Here is a 19,326-nt window from a genome sequence, read left to right on the forward strand (position 1 = left end):
CTCTCTGTCCTGAGAGAAAACAAGGATAAGCACTTATAAGGTTAATTAATTAATCCTTTGTGCACCAGTACATGGAATTCATTTCTAAACTTTTCAAACAAACAGTATGCATAGGATTAAAAAAAAAAATTGATTACAGACTTTCAAATGTACAGATAATAAACATGCACCAATATCAGTATATGAATTTAAAACAGACTGGTGTCTGAGAACATTAGTACAATATTTGCTAATTGCAATCGGATGTAAAATCCTCAGTCTAAATGTTTAAAACATCCACATTGAATGAATAAACCAAAGATAGTCACTTCATATTAGATATTTAAGGAAATTATTATAGAAAGGAATTTTTTTAAAATGGCAATGAAAATGTAAGGTGTTGCTACACTTAATTTTGCTCCAGATATAAAATTTCAATTTCAAATTTTTGGCTATGGTGGTCCCATTAAATTCGATCGACTTTTACAGTATTTATAATGTTGCATTCTGCTCACTGTACTGATCAAACTTGTCTTTAAAGTTTATATAAACAATTAAAACCTGCTTACTGTTAATCTCCGCTAATCTGCAGTCCTCCATCTTTATTATGACTGCAGATTTACTAATCCTGCCACACACACAATGACCACTAAACAACCTGCGTTGGACTTAGGGCCCCATTGAGTCATGCACACAAAAAGGTACCCACAGAACCAAAAGCCTCTTACACCTGGATCATGAGCCGGGTTTAATTCATTCGACCTTAGATTAAAGATTAACAGGACAAAACTTGGCTAAAGAGAATGCCTTTTTCTTAATTCCGAAATGACGAAAGAAAATTGTGCATAAAAATAGTATCTTTTTTCATAACTTTTGCAACGCTGCACAAGTGAAATGAACTTTATATTCTTAAAGTTTCATCCTCTCGCTGGATTCATTTTCAGTATTTTGCGTTAATTTTTTTCTGAAAAATTTGGATTTTATACAGACAGTGACCTTCGTGGTAAAACAACATGTAATGATTGTGTTGTGAAAATATATTGCATTTCATCCAGGATATGCACAAACATTTGAAAATAGTGGAGAAGTTGTGTGCATTTGTCATTAAAATGATGATGGTGAGCTTATAAAACTTATAAGAGAAAATGAATGAAGCACAAAGAAGCGTGCTGCAGCGGCACTTTCGCCAACTAGCCAGCGACCTGATACTGACGGAAGATTTCATAGGGATGTTGTATCAACACAGGATATTTGAGAGGAATATGATAGAGATCATAAAGGTATTGCCATATTGTACATTAATTAAAGGTCATTCATTCATTTTGAGAAATTGTCAACAAAAGATAGGTGAGATTTTGTTTTAGGTTTCCAAACTCTTTTTATCTTATGACAAATAATGAATTTCTAACTGAGTGGCATGCCCATATGACATGTTTAAGGTCATTAAATTTTTTTTAAATAAAATTAAATCTTCATTTTTAATTCTAGCATTTTACACATAACAAAATGCAATATAATCTTTCAGACATTAGAAAAGATATCAAATAAATAACTGGAACTATTATACATTGGTAAACATCTAAAGACACAGTGGCATCTGATTTCTCATTCATTCATTGTTGATTTAATTTTGGTTTATACAATAATAAGCTAGCAAATGGAACCTTAAATTCTGAGAATTGGTTGCCAAAAGGGTCTTTAAAGTTCACAATTCATCCCTACTATGTACAATGACCTTGTAGATTTTCAATATTCCCTCGTTCTGTTCTTTTTCTCTTATTGGCCTTCATGTCAATACTTCTACAAATTTCTTGGATAAATTGCAGGTCTTAAAAACATTCAATATACATGTACCTTATTTCCTCCAGGAGGATCAAGATAATTAAAAAAAGAAACAAATTTATGAAAACAATCCCTCTGGAAACAACATCAGAATTTTCATTAGTGCTATAATGAGTCAATTTATACGACAAATAAAGCCAATGCACCTGCAGAATCTGGTTAATAACCTAGGGTTTACTTGTTGATGTACGCTTACATGTCAATAAATTCATGTTAAGTGTCCATAAAAAGGCCACATTTTCCAATTTATTAACTGAGTTACACAGCCTAGTATAAGTACATGCATCACCATAAAATAACATAGGTACATATGTACCAGCATATTTTTACAAACATATTTTTATATTCAGATTATAATTAGAAGTACAAAACACCAGACGTTTGTACATGTATTCAGTATCTAAAATATCCCACCTCCCAACCCCCCTCCAAAGATTTTTTCTAAAACTTAAAGAAATGCATTTTATTTGGTGAAATTTAAATAGATGCACACAGGGCAACATCATCATGAAAACTCTTCCCTTCATACAAACATTTATATCAATGTATTTTAAAGTTTTTTAAAAATAAATTTTGACAGGCTGAGAAGACTGAAGGAGACATGGTCTATAAGATGTTGGAGATGCTGCCAAAGAGGGGGCCTGATGCGTTTGATCACTTTGTAGACATCATACAGAACGATTACCCATGGCTGGCAGCCACCCTACAGAGCAGTCTCAAGTCAGAAATGGCCAAATCCTGTCGAATAGACTCCCACAAAAGTGATTTCACAGGTAAGTTAAGCCAGAAACATTAACTAATGAGCTGCAAAAATATTCCTTTTAAAAACTCTGTGCACAATAAATAATCTTTGAAGTCAAAGGGTGATAACTTGAAAGCTTAAAAAAATAGACAACCTCTGAGTATGTTTATTTAGAGCTGAGATTTGTAAAAAATTTGTTTTGCAGATAATGGTCGCTCTACATCATGCCTTGATCATGAGCCAGAACCAGACATCAAAGCCAAAGTGAGCACATTTGTCCACAAACAGTTTGGACAAAGTAAACGCATTTCTGAGAACGACAAGAAAAGCATTCTTCGCTGGATGTCTCTGCAGCTCCAGTTGGAAAGAAAGAGAACTGTTTCGGCATCTAGCTCAAGAACAGATTCATCCATGGCCTCCCCTCCACCAGCTACTGTGGATGTATCCACCACAACAGAGGATTTGATTATTGATGAGAACAGAATACCAGAGAGAATCTTCCACAAACGAGTACAACAAATCATTGAAAAACTTCATCAGATGAAAATGGTTTCAAACGAGTTGGATGATCAACCTGATAGTAAAAGCAGTAAAGTAAATGGCAAAAAGTCAATGACTCCTTCCACAATGGATGTGGTTCTTGCTGAAGTGGATAAGCTAGTGGAAAAAGTGGAAAAAATGGAGAACGAAATCAGCAAGTGTCATATAATGTTAGGGGATAGGGAGAAGAAAATGTCGCTTTCTTTACTTATTTACGATTTGTCACTCTCTGGTAAAAAGAGGGACAAAGAGGTTCAGTTGGAGAAAAACAAAAATGAGAAAATGTTGACAGAACTCTATGAATATTCAAAGAAAGTGACCAAACAAGAGCAAGTTCGGCATCAAATGAAACAGCTCATTGATAACCAAGCAGAAGAACTGAACAAGTTCAAAACTGAAAACACCAAGCTAAAAGATCAAGTGATAAAACTAGAGCAGATCAATATGATGCATGCCGAAAAACAAAAGACTCTGGAAAATCTCCGAAACATGGTGCGCGAGATTCAAACCTCTCAACAGGATTTGTCTACTGCCAGTGTAAGAAGTGTTCAAACAAGGACATCTGCTGAATTAAAGAACAATAACCACAGGGTACCTGCTTCTCGTAGGTCCTATCGACCAAACCAAGTTAGACCTACTGACGAGAATGCTATTCCCTACTCGAGCAAACGCACTCCATCAAATGCCTCCATTCCATATTCAAGCAAAAGAAATGACACAACCATTCCATTTTCCACAAGGAAATATGGCACAAATGTAAAATCAGCTCAGAGGAAAGGAAACGGTGGACCTTTCAAGTGAATTTGATTTTGGTCAGAATTCAGATTTGTTTATTTCACATTTTGAAATAAGTGGGAACTACTAGCTGTGCATTTGAAAAATATAATTGTGCTATATGTAACTAGTAATGCCTAACCTCTGTTAATTTCCAAAGATGCCAAGACCCAGGATCGGTCTTAGTTTTGTATTCTTTCATCCAAGAACTTGAAGAATTTAAAATCGTTTCCCTATCACTTTGCCAATTGTCATGAAGTAGTCCGTTATATTGCCAAATTTCATTTTCATAAATGCTTGTTATTTAGATTGAAGATTTTGATTTCAGTTTTTCTTTAAAATGCTTAATGATCAATAAGGCCTAGTGTTGTAATTTCTTAGATAAGAAATGTTTTTAGTCTGTTTAATATATGCACATCTTAAAATTAAGGTAAGAGTTATTTCCCTTTGTTCACTAAAAAGCAAGTTGACAGTGTAAAAACTTGCGTCGAGTACCCATAATTTAAGGTAAGGTTTGCAGCTTGCATTTTTTAGAGGTTGTACCAAAGTTACATACCATTTTGTTCACTATACTAAAGTCTTTTTTCTCATGAAATTCAAATGAATTTTGCCCGTCCCGTTTTATAACTACAAAAGGTCAAAGTTCATGATTTCCAATTTTCATTTTGATGAAATGTAAACAATTTCCTGAAAATATGTACATTTTATATGTGACTATTATGGGGGTTATATATGCTTAAAATGTTCGAAAATAATATCACTATTAATATCATGATTCACTTTTATTAATTTCTGATGAACTATCAAAAAATAGAATAAAATGGAACAAAAGTCTTAATTTTGGACTACTATTATGTAAACGAAAACATCTTATTCGAAACCTTTCCAAGTCCACCGATTTCAGGAAAAACGTATCTTAGAATATGTGTAATCTGATGTTTCTAAAACACTATTCAAAACCATATGATGCGGATTTTGTTTTCGTGAAAATTGATAAAATGCTTGTGTCCTCTTATTTTTTCATTGAAACTAAAAAAACCCGCGAAGTAAAAAAAACTGAAATCAATTATGACGTCATATAAATTTTGACGTCATAACTGAAATAAAGGGTAGTTGGTGTTACGTCACAATGAAAATGTGTGAGTTATCTCCCTGTAACCGCAAAACTTACCTTAAAGCATAAGAGCCATAAGCAGTACATAGCTCTGTGTCTTTATATACATAATTAGTACATGTATGCAGTACATGGTTTTGCAACATTAAAATTAGTCACCAGGTGACATGTAATGCATACCGGTATATTTCATTTCATATTTCCATTCATTAGAGATATTTGAAAATATTCTTAATCATATTTAAAATTTGCTTTATGTGACCTACATCACGCTAGTATATATATTATAATGAAGCTTGTAATTGATATGCAAAATCTGGGGATTTCCCTAAACTTTCCGTCAGTTTTAGGTAATCCTATTATTGTTTGCTGGGTAATAGTTGCCATGTTGCTACATGGAACTTTTTGGCAGGATAACTGGATCATATGGATATTGAGAAATACATGGCTTTTGATTACAAAATCATAGCAAAACAAATACATTAATTAAATAATATCTTAATTACACCTTCCTCAAATAATCTTTTGATACAATTTAGTAAATCTGTCCAAATCATATATAGGGTATATAACTTACTTCCTTTGCAATGCACGGATGGCTATTTAAGTACACAGGCATCGGAACCAGGGGGGGGGATGGATGGCTTAAGGAGGGAGCTTAGCCTAGACCTAACTGTTAGGCACATAGCATCAGGGAGGGGCCAGCTCCCTCCCCCCCCCCATTTTCTCGCAGCAAATATTATTGTTCCTAAATTTACATTAAAAAGATTGAAATATTAATAGTAGTGATGTAGTGATATTGAAAATGGGAGTCATAGGTATACTAGCTGCCCCCACCCCATCCCACAGAATAGGAAATTTATGATTTGGGAAAATTTTTTTTGCTTGTCAAAATTTCTGGTGGTTAGTCCAGCCCCCACTTTCAATTTGCTTCTGACGCCACTGCTATTTATGCACTAAAGGTTTCTTCAAGAAATGGATGGATATGGAAGTTCCATGCAATCAGATTTATCTGCCCTAAGAGAATGATTTATTTATCATTGCGCAAAATCAATTAAATACTCTTAATTAATTAAAACATTCAATCTCAATACATGTACTATAATGTATGTTTTAACAGATGCTAATCCACATGCCATAATATGATACATAAATGACATCTTATTGGGATAAAAAATTGTAAATATAAGAAATATATGTATTTAAAAAAAAAATGGTTACATGTAATTTTGTTGTTTATAAACCATACTACAATAGTTTTGCTGTTGAGTGAAGCAATGCCATCAAAGTATACACTTCTAATTGTAGAGATGACTGCATTAACTTCATAGAATATACTACCCGGTATCTATGATAATTAAGTGAAAAAAAACAACTATATTTTGCAGAGCACAGACATTATTTCTCAAATATATTTCACTGAAACAACCCTATATGAATGCCAAGTTTTAACGCTCTGTTAGACAGATTATAAGCAAAACAGCATATTGGACATATAACCAATCATGATGCTGAGATAGAAACAAATCTGAATCTCATAGTGGCCTTTCAATGTATCAGTTTCCCTTTGAAGAACATGCAATTAGCAATGGCCATATTAATGATAGCTAGCCCTTTCATGATGCCTACACATAAGCAATCTTATGCAAAATTGAACAATTTTTTTTTATCCAAATAATCTACATTACTTAAATTTGTTTTGACTACAAAATGTCATCACTATACACTGTATGACAACCTGCATACACATTTAAGTCAATTTCACATTTTTGAAACCATTGTCAAATCTTTTAAAGTAAGAACTGCTCAAAATGATTGGATGCAAGTGAAAGAAAATTGCCCACTTGTAATCAGTTTCCTGTCAATTTCTGCTGATTAAATGAAACAAATTCTGGCGGGAACAAGAAAAGAACCAGCGCACTGCCCAGCGACTATCAGATCCCAGGCAAAATATTTGCTTTGGCACTTTCTGGAGTCTTTTACCTTGGGAGGCAAATGTGTTGATTTATTGCATGCAAGAAACTAGTTTCTTAAATGTGACCAAATTCACAGAACAACAAAATATTCTTTTTTTTTCTTTCTTTGAATCAGAAAAAGGTAACATGCACTGAAAATAAAGTTCTTAAACGATTCCTTAAGAACATGTAACCCTTAGTAAGTGTTTGGATTTACATTCAACTAACTCCAGGACAACATTTCGAAATATCTAGCTTCATTGTGGTAACGGTTGTATAATAACCTGAGTGGTTTGTTGTGCGGTGCTTTCTGGAGGAATGGATAAGCAACAGAGAACGGCGCTACAAAAGAACCACATGATGATTGTGGAGGACCTGCTCGTAACTGATGATTTCCTGGGACAGTGTTTTCAGGATGATCTGTTTGATCTGCATCTTCTTGAAATCATCAGGGTAATTAATAATGTTGGATTTTTATTCATTGTGTGCAACTTTAAAGTTCAAGGGTTGACCTGAATGCAGAGTAAGAAGTGGTTAATTTGATATGTTGATTCCTCAAAATCTCAATACATGTATATCAAGGTTATAGGCATAATTTTATATAATCTCGATCTGTACAACACTCGTGCAACTTGTTAAAGCTCTTTTTGGAAAGTTTGCTAAGACTAAAAATATTGCAGACATTTTTTTCTTGCTGGTATTTGAGTAATAAAACCAAATAATTTACAGCTATCAGATGATCTGTAAATCCGTTACTAAAAGTATATACAGTTGAACTTTGATATCTTGAACACTGATATCTCAAATAAACTTGATATGTCAAAGTGATTTTTAAGTCCCAAACACTTATTTTTAATGTATTTAACCTTGATATCTTGAATACTTGGATATCTTGATGATTTTTAACAGTCCCATCTAAATTGAGATAACGAAGTTTGACTGTAATCAAGTTAATCAATTAAATCCTTTCCAATCCATGTGGCTCATTTGAGCTTGCTAGAGCTTAAACACCATTTCTGTGTGTGGTAAGACTTTGAGAGTCATTGACTCCTTCATGATTAGTACCAGTCCATTGCAAATTCTCTCCCATGGTATGCCGGCCAGTACCCATTTTCAGCTGGATGGAGACTTTAATTGAGATATAAAGTAAGCACAAAACAATTTGAGCCAATGGTCTTTGCTGATCTCTAAGCCACAATCACTCTACATTCTCTTACACAAATTGAAGTGTCTAACTTCTAGATATATCTTTCCTGTTACCACATCCTGCTGTGGTAAATGTTCCATGAATACTTTATTTAATAATAATCTTGAAATTCATAGGACACTATCATAATCATACTTGTAAGCTAGTTTAAATATTATAAAAGCAATAAATGAATGGTATGTAAAATAGTTGGAACCAAAAAAACCTTCTTTTTTTCAAAACAAATCTTTTCAAAATAAATCAAAACAAATAAAGAAAAAAATCAATACTGACAAGCTCTAAAAATGTCAAATTACAAGGTACAGAGGACAATAGTATCTAATCTAGAAGTCTAAGTTATTCTATTGTTATGTTGTACTTTGAATGAAATGCCTTTTTTCTTTTTCAAACTAAATAATGGCTTAATAACACATTTAACGTATATTTGTATGTGTGGTTTTGAAATTACATAAACTTATATTGTTTACATTAGAAACATCAAAAGAATAGCCAGCTGATGTAAATCTTTGGAACCCCAAAGATTTATTTAGTAAAACTTTCCAATATTGATAGGAAAAGTCAAATGTTCTCAAAAATCAAAGACTGCTTGCTCTAAGATTGTCAAATACACAAGATATAGAAAACAATGCCGAACTGTTCAATAATAATATCTTTGCATCACAACAGTAATATCTTTGGATCCGCGTATATAACTACACCTACATATCAATCAGATCTAGTGTCAGACTGTGTTCCAATTTCCTTTAACATGGAGGAGAGCCTGCTATCACCTGGCCTATAACTGTCAAAAAGGGGTCTCCCTAAATCCCCGACAGCTAAATAAATGAATTTGTACTAAGCTGCCCTTAAGATAACACTTCAATCAAACTTACAATAATCAAAGCTCTTCATTCTCTATATCAATTCTAAAATTCCAGGTATGCACAGTATATGTACACAAAACCGGTTTCACTATATATGCAGACTAAGTTCTGTTATTATCAGGAACTGCAAGAATAAAATTACATGATGGGAGAAAATTAAAACAATTTTTGACTATATATACCACTTTGACCACTTTACAGAGTTAGATCCTAATCTAGACCAATTCTTCATGGTCCTAAACCACTTCATTTTTGCTCTTGGAAGCAATTATTATGAATTCTCAATTGGATCATTAATTAACCGACTGATTAACCGAATCATCTGGCTTTGGTCACTGAAAATTTCAACTTGAAAACATTTCACAATCTTTAATATTAATTAATACAAATGTTCAAATGGTTTAGTTTGCTTCTTGCTATTTTTATTCCAATGGCATTGTAAATATTTATGGTATAAGTACACTCCTTTAAGCATTTAAGGTTTGATAACTCTTTATAAATCCCAACACTGCTGAAATATAATAGTACCATAGTTTTAGTGATCATTTATGACTTTCGTCCATTAGTATCCTTGATGTTTTAAGGTCATAAATTTCCATTACAGCTCAGTGGGGGAAAAATGATACAACTCAAAAATACACTTGTGTGAACCCATGACCAATAGAAAACTTCACATTGATTTTTTTATATACAAATAGGGCATGGACATAAGAAACATAAGTTTACACTTTGAAAATTGATATTTAGATGATCTAGGATTAAACAACCAACTGGTAAACAAACAATAAATTTGTTTGTTTTAGATTTGACAATATCAAGTTATCAAAATAGAAAATCAGAATGGTCCAGTTTTAAAATCCTTTGGCAATAAAGGTCAAAGTATGCATCCATTTTTTTAAAGAGTACGTGCTGCAGGTTCTTGAATATGTACTTTTGATCATTACATGTGTCTCATGTCATTTTTACTAAACGTTTGCAACCCACTATATAAACAATATGATGTTTGAATGCATGTCTCATCATAACATCCTTTGAAATTTGTGTTGACACATTCACAGTACCTGAATTTGACTCGAATCTCAATGTCTATGAAATCAAGCCCAAAAAACCAGTACTTTGTATTTTCTAACACAGTGGTAGGTGTTGGTCCACTAACTCATAACTGTCTTGATATTTTGGGCCTGAGATGTAAGTAATTGGTTAAAGTGACAAGCCCCATTCACACACTGTGTATTTTAGGAGTGATAAACAGATTTGTGGCCTATTATTATATCAAATTCAGTTTGGTTATCTTAGCTTTGCGTAAAAAGAACTGTCACTTTAAAAGAAAACATGACAAATTAAATTGTGCAAGAGTGTTCAAGCTGCGAGAACCAGATTTCCTGTAATTTGTTATGTTGTAATTGAAATTTGCACTTTAAAAAGGGCTTTGCGTAATCCAGCATTTTTTTTGGTAAAAACAATATATTTATCACATTAATGTTACCATGCAGATTTGGATTAAAAAATCGAAAGATACTATTGTACTAATACCAGTAGTTGATTCTAGATTTCTGTTTAGAACACACTTAAACAGGTTTCAATACAATAAGATTACCATACTTCAATCAGAGCAACAATCATCATCTGGAGAAAAAAATTCCAAATAACAGACAACTCTGCAAATTTAGAATGGAGAGAAAAACTTTTTTATAGTTCACACCTTCATCTACTGTTCTTGCATACATGAAATCTATATGCAGTTCATATTTAACCTCGATCTTGTTGATTTGGCAGACTGAAAGAACAAATCAGCAGAAGGTTCACAAGCTACTGGAACTGCTACCACACCGAGGCCCTGATGCCTTTGACAAGTTTGTCAGCATCATTGAACTCAAGTATCCGTGGCTGGCCAAGTCCTTGGAGAATGGACTCAGTCAGGAGAGACAGAAACATCAGGAGAACCGCTGGTCCAGCCGCATCGACCAGCTACCCCGACTCAGTCTGGAAAGGCTAGGTAGGTCAAAGGTCAAGGTCATTTAACTACTACAACTTAGTTTGGAGAAGCTAGGTAGGACAAAGGTCAATGTCATCTATCAACTACCCCAACTCAGTTTTGTGAGGCTAAGAAGGTCAAAGGTAAAGGTCATCCGAGTACACTAAATTTTTATAGAGAAAACCAGATAATATTTTCTTCAAACAGATTGGTGTAGACTTGGTAACATTCTCATCAACAAAGAATCAATCACTTACAAATGAAGACTGGCTAGGTTGACAATTCACTAAGCCTTAATATTTTTTTTTTTCATACTAAGCTAACATTTAGGGATGTGCAAAAATTATCATTTGACCATTATGATACAAAAGTAAAACTTTGTGTCCATTTACAGGATCCCCAACCAGATATCAGTCCTATAAAATTACCAGTCAACGAGAACTCTGTTCATCTGTGGATGTCTCAGAGAGAATTGAGAACTTTACCCAGAGAAGTTTCGGGCTCCATCGAAAACTATCTCAGTCTGATAAAAGAGCAGTAGAGCAGTTTCTACTGGAACAAATCAAGCTGGAGGTCCAGAAACAAAATGACCTTCACTCCAAAGGCAGTGGCACCATTCCTCCCCACATAAAGCAATGGCTTCTGAGCACCCACATCAAGTTCAAAGTTCACATTGACTGTCTCCAAGAGGAATCAATCTCCAAGGAAGAACTTCACACCTCGTATTCTATCTCTTTTGAAATCATAGAGAAACAAATTGAAACCTTGCTAAATCGCATTCAGTTTTTGGAGGAACAGATGACAAATCTCTATGACGTTCTGGGAGAAAATTCTCGAAAGAAGAGTCCTGCGTTACTGGTGGAAAACATTTTGCACAAGTGCCAGGACATTGAGAGTAAGCTTGAGCGGAAAGAGAAGGAAGTGGACAATATGAGCAATGAAAACTACGAGCTGACGATGCTCAAGAAAAAGTTAGCTCATGAAATGCAACTGAAGGATGTTCAGTTGGAAGTGAAATCCAATCAGATAAGCAGACTACAGCAGGAAAATAAGGCGTTACATGCGGAGATTGAAAAACTGAAAAAAGTTACAAACACACAGACAGAGAAAGAAAGGACACTGACAGAACTGCAACAAATAGTTAATGACTTGCGACAATCTCGAGATCATGTGCGAGATGAAAACACAGAGTTAAAATACAAACTTGAACAACAACGAGCTAGATTTTTGTCACCTAGGCGACAGTCCTCCTATTCTAAAACCTCAAACAGTAAATCTTTACGAGCAAAAGCCGCTAACAAAAAGAAACTCAACAATAGATAAGTGAATGGTGCTTATTTTGAATTTTTTTTTTAACCATAGCAATATTAAGATTGGAAATTGACATAAAATTGCATTTGTAAATAAATCATCCATCGATTCAGATAATTTGTTTTATTTTACCAGTGACTACATATTGCCTATCCCCTTCTGACTACTGACTTCTTCTACAGTAAACTTCTCTTAACAACCCCCCCCCGCCTCAGACCTTAAGACAAAATAATAAAATCCCCTCAAAAATCAACCCACTGTGACCCACCCCCATAAATAAAACAAGAGGCCCATGGGCCACATCGCTCACCTGAGGAACAATAGGTATGATAAAATCAGCTTAATGGAGTCATAATACAATGTACAATAATACATGTAATTACTGTATAAATAAAATCCATTTTCCGCCCTGGATATTCTTATGTTTATAATCATTAGTCCTTTTTATAACAGGATGACTTTATAGTCATATCACATGATAAGTATTGCAGTTCTCAAAAAGATCCTTAATAATTGTTTATATATGGGATATAAAGCTACATCAAACTCTGAACCTTCTTGTGAGGCCCAAGAATTGTCCTGGAGCCAAAGACTTAACAATTATAAAGATTCATCTGGCTGATTAGTTTCTGAGAAGATTTTTAAAAATTTACTCTATATATTCCTATGTAAAATTTTAACACCCCCCTCCCCCCCAAGTGGCCCCACCCTACCCCCAGGGATCATGATTTTCACAACTTTGAATCTACACTACCGGAGGATACTTCCACACAAGTTTCAGCTTTCCTGGCTAATAAGTTTCTGAGAAGAAGATTTTTAAATATTTACTCTATATATTCCTATGTAAAACTTCGACCCCCATTGTGGCCCCACCCTACCCTCGGGGTCATGATTTTCACAACTTTGAATCTACACTTTCTGAGGATGCTTCCACACAAGTTTCAGTTTTCCTGGCTGATTAGTTTCTGAGAAGAAGATTTTAAAAGATTTACTCTATATATTCCTATGTAAAACTTGGACCCTCATTGTGGCCCCACCTTACCCCCAGGGGTCATGATTTTCACAACTTTGAATCTACACTTTCTGAGGATGCTTCCACACAAGTTTCAGTTTTCCTGGCTGATTAGTTTCTGAGAAGAAGATTTTTAAAAATTTACTCTATATATTCCTATGTAAAACTACGACCCCCCATTGTGGCCCAAACCTACCCCCCAAGTTCATGATTTTCACAACTTTGAATCTACACTTTCTTGAGGATGCTTCCACACAAGTTTCAGCTTTCCTGGCTGATTAGTTTCTGAGAAGAAGATTTTTAAAAATTTACTCTATATATTCCTATGTAAAACTTTGAGCCCCCATTGTGGCCCCACCCTACCCCAGGGGGTCATGATTTTCACAACTTTGAATTGACACTACCTGAGGATGCTTCCACACAAGTTTCAGCTTTCCTGGCTGATTAATTTCTGAGAAGAAGATTTTTAAAAATTTACTCTATATATTCCTATGTAAAACTACGACCCCCCATTGTGGCCCAAACCTACCCCCCAAGTTCATGATTTTCACAACTTTGAATCTACACTTTCTGAGGATGCTTCCACACAAGTTTCAGTTTTCCTGGCTGATTAGTTTCTGAGAAGAAGATTTTAAAAGATTTACTCTATATATTCCTATGTAAAACTTGGACCCCCATTGTGGCCCCACCTTACCCCCAGGGGTCATGATTTTCACAACTTTGAATCTACACTTCCTGAGGATGCTTTCACACAAGTTTCAGCATTCCTGGCTGATTAGTTTCTGAGAAGAAGATTTTTAAAAATTTACTCTATATATTCCTATGTAAAACTACGACCCCCCATTGTGGCCCAAACCTACCCCCCAAGTTCATGATTTTCACAACTTTGAATCTACACTTTCTTGAGGATGCTTCCACACAAGTTTCAGCTTTCCTGGCTGATTAGTTTCTGAGAAGAAGATTTTTAAAAATTTACTCTATATATTCCTATGTAAAACTTTGAGCCCCCATTGTGGCCCCACCCTACCCCAGGGGGTCATGATTTTCACAACTTTGAATTGACACTACCTGAGGATGCTTCCACACAAGTTTCAGCATTCCTGGCTGATTAATTTCTGAGAAGAAGATTTTTAAAAATTTACTCTATATATTCCTATGTAAAACTACGACCCCCCATTGTGGCCCAAACCTACCCCCCAAGTTCATGATTTTCACAACTTTGAATCTACACTTTCTTGAGGATGCTTCCACACAAGTTTCAGCTTTCCTGGCTGATTAGTTTCTGAGAAGAAGATTTTTAAAAATTTACTCTATATATTCCTATGTAAAACTTGGACCCCCATTGTGGCCCCACCCTACCCCCGGGGTCATGAATTTCACAACTTTGAATCTACACTATCTGAGGATACTTCCACAAAAGTTTCAGCTTTCCTGGCTTTATGGTTCTTGAGAAGAAGATTTTTGAAAATTTCTCAAAAATTTTCATTAATTTCTAATTATCTCCCCTTGAAAATGGGTGTAGCCCTCAATTTTCAAATCTTTGAATCCCCTTTGCCTAAAGATGATTTGTGCCAAGTTTGGTTGAAATTGGCCCAGTAGTTCTTGAGAAGATGTTGAAAATGTGAAAAGTTTACGGACAGACAGACGGACGACAGACAAAATGTGATCAGAATAGCTCACTTGAGCTTTCAGCTCAGGTGAGCTAAAAAAAGAGACCATAGAAAATATTAATTTAGCTAATGGCTTCCTGTGGCAATGCTTCTTTTTTTCTTGGGTGAATAAATTCTACATTCTTTGATCAATTTCTTTTTTAGTAAAGTCTTGTTAGAAATACAAAATTTAATTCCAAAACTCTAGGTAAATTTTTAAGTCTTTAAAAATGGCCAACTGTTAGAAGATATTATCTATTATCTTCCCCTAAATTTTCATTTACCAGGTTTATTTTAATTTTTTGTATTTTCAAATAAGTATCATGATAATAGGCTTTAAACCATAGTCTCTGGTCAAGGACATCCATACTTTTGAGTTTAGATGAACTGATAGATAAAATTATGACTAATAAATGAGTCATCAACTGGTGCTCTTTGCAAAAAAAAAAAGGCTTTGTCATTATGTTTCTGCAGTTTTTGTTAACAGCAATTAGCAGTTATAAGGATTGAAAATGCAAGCAAACTAAATGCCCACATACTAGCTTACAAAATGGAGCATATATCTGTCAATGAATACAAAATTATTTTTAAAATTTTTTCAACACCACTAATTATCTGCATTATACCAGTATAATTATAAAAACAAAATGTTGGATAATTGCTGCAGTATAATCCAACAAAACTATGAAAAAAACAAACCAAATGATAAAATCAATGATCATCATGCATAGCCAACTATTTGAACAAGTTGTTAACCCTTGATAATATGATAGATGGAATTGAAAGTCATCAATAGTATTCCCCGATCATATCTTACCATTTCAATTATAGATTAAATGACCATGTTCATGATTTCAATTTAATTCTTTTTTTTTTGTAAAACAAAAAAAAGTAGCTTTGTTAGTCAAATTGATAGAAGTTCAAACAAAACTAATTATATAAACATATATGGAAAATTTGGAAAATAATACCCCTTTTTCAAATTGCTTTCAAAACATAAAGCATAAAAAGAGGTTAATCTTTAATAAACATGCAATATTTGATACACATATAATTGCAGTACCCACAATCCCCACCCTAAATGTGATACACAGATGTTACAATCAGATAGATATATTTCTTGATAGTTTATAGAAAAGAATAGAATCAAGATTGATCACAGAAGCCGAATGATATCGGGACACGTGCCTGCTGGTTTAAATATCTCTATCACACATAAGCCTGTAAATGACTTAGTGGCCGTGCAAGAGTATCAGACAACTGGTAGCTCTGATTATCAGATTAACCAGGGATTCAAGCATAAACTTTAAAAGTCCATGCAAAGTGCTATATGAAATGAATTCAATCTATCCATGTAGATCTCTCAATGCTGGGGCATAAAAGAGGTTCCAATCTTGTATTCTCTGATTGAAATATGATACCAGTAACGATTATTTGAATAGAAATTAAGCAAAGTTGCATACATGGTTTGATACAAACTTGCAAACATATATCTATACTTTGAGAATAAAAGGAAGTTTCCAGTTTTAGAATATGTAGCCAGTTTTCCCTTGGTGGACCTCAGTAGGAAAAAAAAGATTTTTAATTATCACATTGGTCAAAAAAGGACTCTATTTATAGTCAAGTTTATTTCATACATAGAGATGAAGTAATTCGAAGGTAAGATTTATAAACTGAATAAATCAATGATATCCAAATGCAAGAGAAATCTTTTAATTATATCATCACATAAATTTTAAAGGCATTTTCTCATAGATATTTAATTAGATGAGTTAAAACTTGACAGTTCTCAATGTGTTGTGTTTTTAAATGAATGGTAACTTTAAATACATGTATATATGAATACAATGAATCTTTAGACAAAACTTTGAAGTTGCATGCTCTAAACAGAATCTGTATAGCAGTTAACAAGTATACTTAAATGTCATTTCATTGCAAAACAAGATGAGCAAAATGTGTTACAATATCTAAATATTCAATAGATTTCAACTTTTTTGTCCATATAATTTATTAAGTAGGAACTTGAAATAATCTGCTTCAATGCTGCTGCCAGAAATGGACCCAAGAGAGAAGGCGACCTTGAAGAACTGCTTGAACTGCTTTTTGGAAGACCTTGACCCAACCTTGACCTTCCTCTCACAAATGGTCTGTTCAGGGGTGATAACAGATGACCAAAAGGACAGAATAGAGGTAAAATTGATAACACAACCATGAAAGCTAGCACAACTTATTACCCTGTAGTGTATAAAATTACTCACGCCTCAAAAGAATATGTTAATTACTATATCATACACTCACACCCTTTGAAGAAAAATAACTGGTAGGAAAAAGAAACATTTCTGATACCAGATACTTAAAAAATTGACAAGTAAAATAAAAAAAATAAATAAATAGAACAAGGACTTGAATATTCCCAAGAGCCATATTCTGCTGACATTATTCCCCTTGTGAATGAATCCAATCATGAGTTGTGTCACTGTGGCCATCGTTTTCATGACCAAGCAGTCATAACACTTTTCAAAGTGTTAAGAAACTACTACTTTGGTTCAATCTAAGGTCCAAGCAACCATCAAATGAACTATAAACTTGTTTTCCTTCATTCAAAAGTACCAGTAATCAGTTTTCTTTTGTCTTTTGTTCTGAAGAAGCAGACGACCAGACAAGACAAAGTGATCACTCTGCTGGAGATCCTGCCCAGAAGAGGACCGAGGGCCTTCAAGAAGTTTGCAGTGATTCTGCGCCAAGACTACTCGTGGATCAGTGAGAAACTGGAACAGGAGTACCAAGTACAGGACTGTAAGTCATGCTTTAATTGCAATCTCAATCTACCTCTAATCTAAAATTAAGTTCAGCAAGTATATAATACAAGGAAAACTTATGATGAAGCAATATTGTTAATTAGTACCTACCAGTCTTTCACTGACAAATTAAGTGAAGAAATCTTCATGCACACGAATTTTAATTTACTAAAAACTAAAAGTGCAAACAATAACAAAACTTTAATTTCAACCATATTTCTAATTTGTAAAATTTTGACACCTCATTTTTTCAATGGAAAGGACAAACTTTGCCATCAAAATGATTTTTCATACTTTTTTTCATACAGTCACCAAAAGGATAGAAAATGCACTTGAACAGAGAACCAAGAAGATGGGTGAGCTGATCAAGGACCGTGATTACATAAACCGAGTGATAACAGAGACTGTGGTTCCTCTGATGATAGAGGAGTGTGGTACTAGTGTGTCCAGTGGTGCCATGGGATCAGGGTTTGATGCCCCTCTCAAAGACATCATCAACGACCATTTGATACCACTTCTAAATGGTAACAATGGTCATAGGACTCACTTAGATTCCATGCATAGTGGTATGTTACTGGATAAAGTGGTGGATATCATTCAGGACTTGAAGGAGAGATGCTGTAAGACTCTGTGTTTGAGCGATGTGACCGAGTTCCATTCTCCTTTGCCAATTCTGATCGAGACTCGGCTTCAGGAACTGAGGGACATCATAACTGCCATGAAGAAAGAAAACAAGAAGATAAAAAAAATGGAGGAAAAACTGATCACCGAAAATCAGAAACTAAAAAGTGATTTAACAACTCAGAAAGCTGAAGTTAAAAAGGGAAAAACTGAGAGTGTGAAACAAAACTCTGAGATCAAGAAATTAAAAGACCAAGTGCAGAAAACTAAATCTGACAATGACAAACTGAAACAAGAGCTAGCAAATCTGAAGGAACAGATGAGCAAAGCAGGGATGGATCTTCAAATATCGTCAGACTTCACTTGATTTCTACAAAATTTATAATACTTTTTCTGCAATCAATAATATGATAGCATTTTAAAAAATCAAATTTAAAAGAAAATATTTTTTGTATAATCAATTTTAAGGATTGTGTCTCTTCAAGTTTATGCTTCTTCAAAGAAGAGGATATTTGTTTGTTTGAGAGAGAGAGAGAGAGAGAGAGAGAGAGAGAGAGAGAGAGAGCAAATAATCTCCTTTAAGCTTGTCGGTTGCTAAGACTGGCTAATAATGTTTATTTAATAAAGATAGTCATTTTTATTCTATCTTAAAGAAAAATAAACCATTGTGCCAACACAATCTAGAAACTTATGTATTTATCTTTGTTCAGCATCCTAGTTCCAAAAGGGACATGACCAGATTGTATTTTTTAACATAAAAAAATAACCACTTTATGTAGAGCATCAATTCCTCCATGGGGGATGGAGAGATTGAGCATGCAAGTGGTTGGATATTTAAATGCCTTAAATTTGGACAGTCTTGTTTTAAAATTTTAAATCTGTCACTTAGCATATTTAAATTTTCAAAATCAATAGATACGTATTCAAAGTCCAATTTATTTTCA

General features: G+C 34.0%; 4 protein-coding genes across 5 annotated transcripts in view; 3 read left to right on the forward strand and 1 right to left on the reverse strand.

Moving 5' to 3' along the window:
* LOC128179495 (coiled-coil domain-containing protein 73-like) overlaps nucleotides 1–19,326 on the reverse strand; it is a 118,856-nt gene that overhangs the window by 41,067 nt on the left and 58,463 nt on the right. The window lies entirely within an intron of this gene.
* LOC128179532 (uncharacterized) lies at nucleotides 755–4,590 on the forward strand. Its single transcript, XM_052846971.1, has 3 exons — nucleotides 755–1,259; nucleotides 2,402–2,594; nucleotides 2,769–4,590. The coding sequence occupies exons 1-3, from the start codon at nucleotides 1,125–1,127 to the stop codon at nucleotides 3,902–3,904; spliced, it is 1,464 nt and encodes a 487-aa protein (XP_052702931.1). The 5' UTR covers nucleotides 755–1,124; the 3' UTR covers nucleotides 3,905–4,590.
* On the forward strand, nucleotides 6,375–12,410 carry LOC128179550 (centromere-associated protein E-like). Its single transcript, XM_052846995.1, has 3 exons — nucleotides 6,375–7,399; nucleotides 10,793–11,012; nucleotides 11,386–12,410. Exons 1-3 carry the CDS (start codon nucleotides 7,265–7,267, stop codon nucleotides 12,312–12,314), a joined length of 1,284 nt encoding a protein of 427 aa, XP_052702955.1. The 5' UTR covers nucleotides 6,375–7,264; the 3' UTR covers nucleotides 12,315–12,410.
* On the forward strand, nucleotides 16,425–19,061 carry LOC128179623 (uncharacterized). Of its 2 annotated transcripts, none has more exons than XM_052847132.1 (4): nucleotides 16,425–16,622; nucleotides 16,979–17,153; nucleotides 17,609–17,759; nucleotides 18,070–19,061. In XM_052847132.1, the coding sequence occupies exons 2-4, from the start codon at nucleotides 17,004–17,006 to the stop codon at nucleotides 18,747–18,749; spliced, it is 981 nt and encodes a 326-aa protein (XP_052703092.1). In that variant the 5' UTR covers nucleotides 16,425–16,622; nucleotides 16,979–17,003; the 3' UTR covers nucleotides 18,750–19,061. The 2 variants fall into 2 exon arrangements, with proteins under 2 accessions (XP_052703092.1, XP_052703083.1); XM_052847123.1 differs by having other exon boundaries at nucleotides 16,426–16,622; nucleotides 16,982–17,153.

This window comes from Crassostrea angulata, chromosome 1 (genome assembly GCF_025612915.1).
Source record: "Crassostrea angulata isolate pt1a10 chromosome 1, ASM2561291v2, whole genome shotgun sequence".
Lineage (NCBI taxonomy): Eukaryota > Metazoa > Mollusca > Bivalvia > Ostreida > Ostreidae > Magallana > Magallana angulata.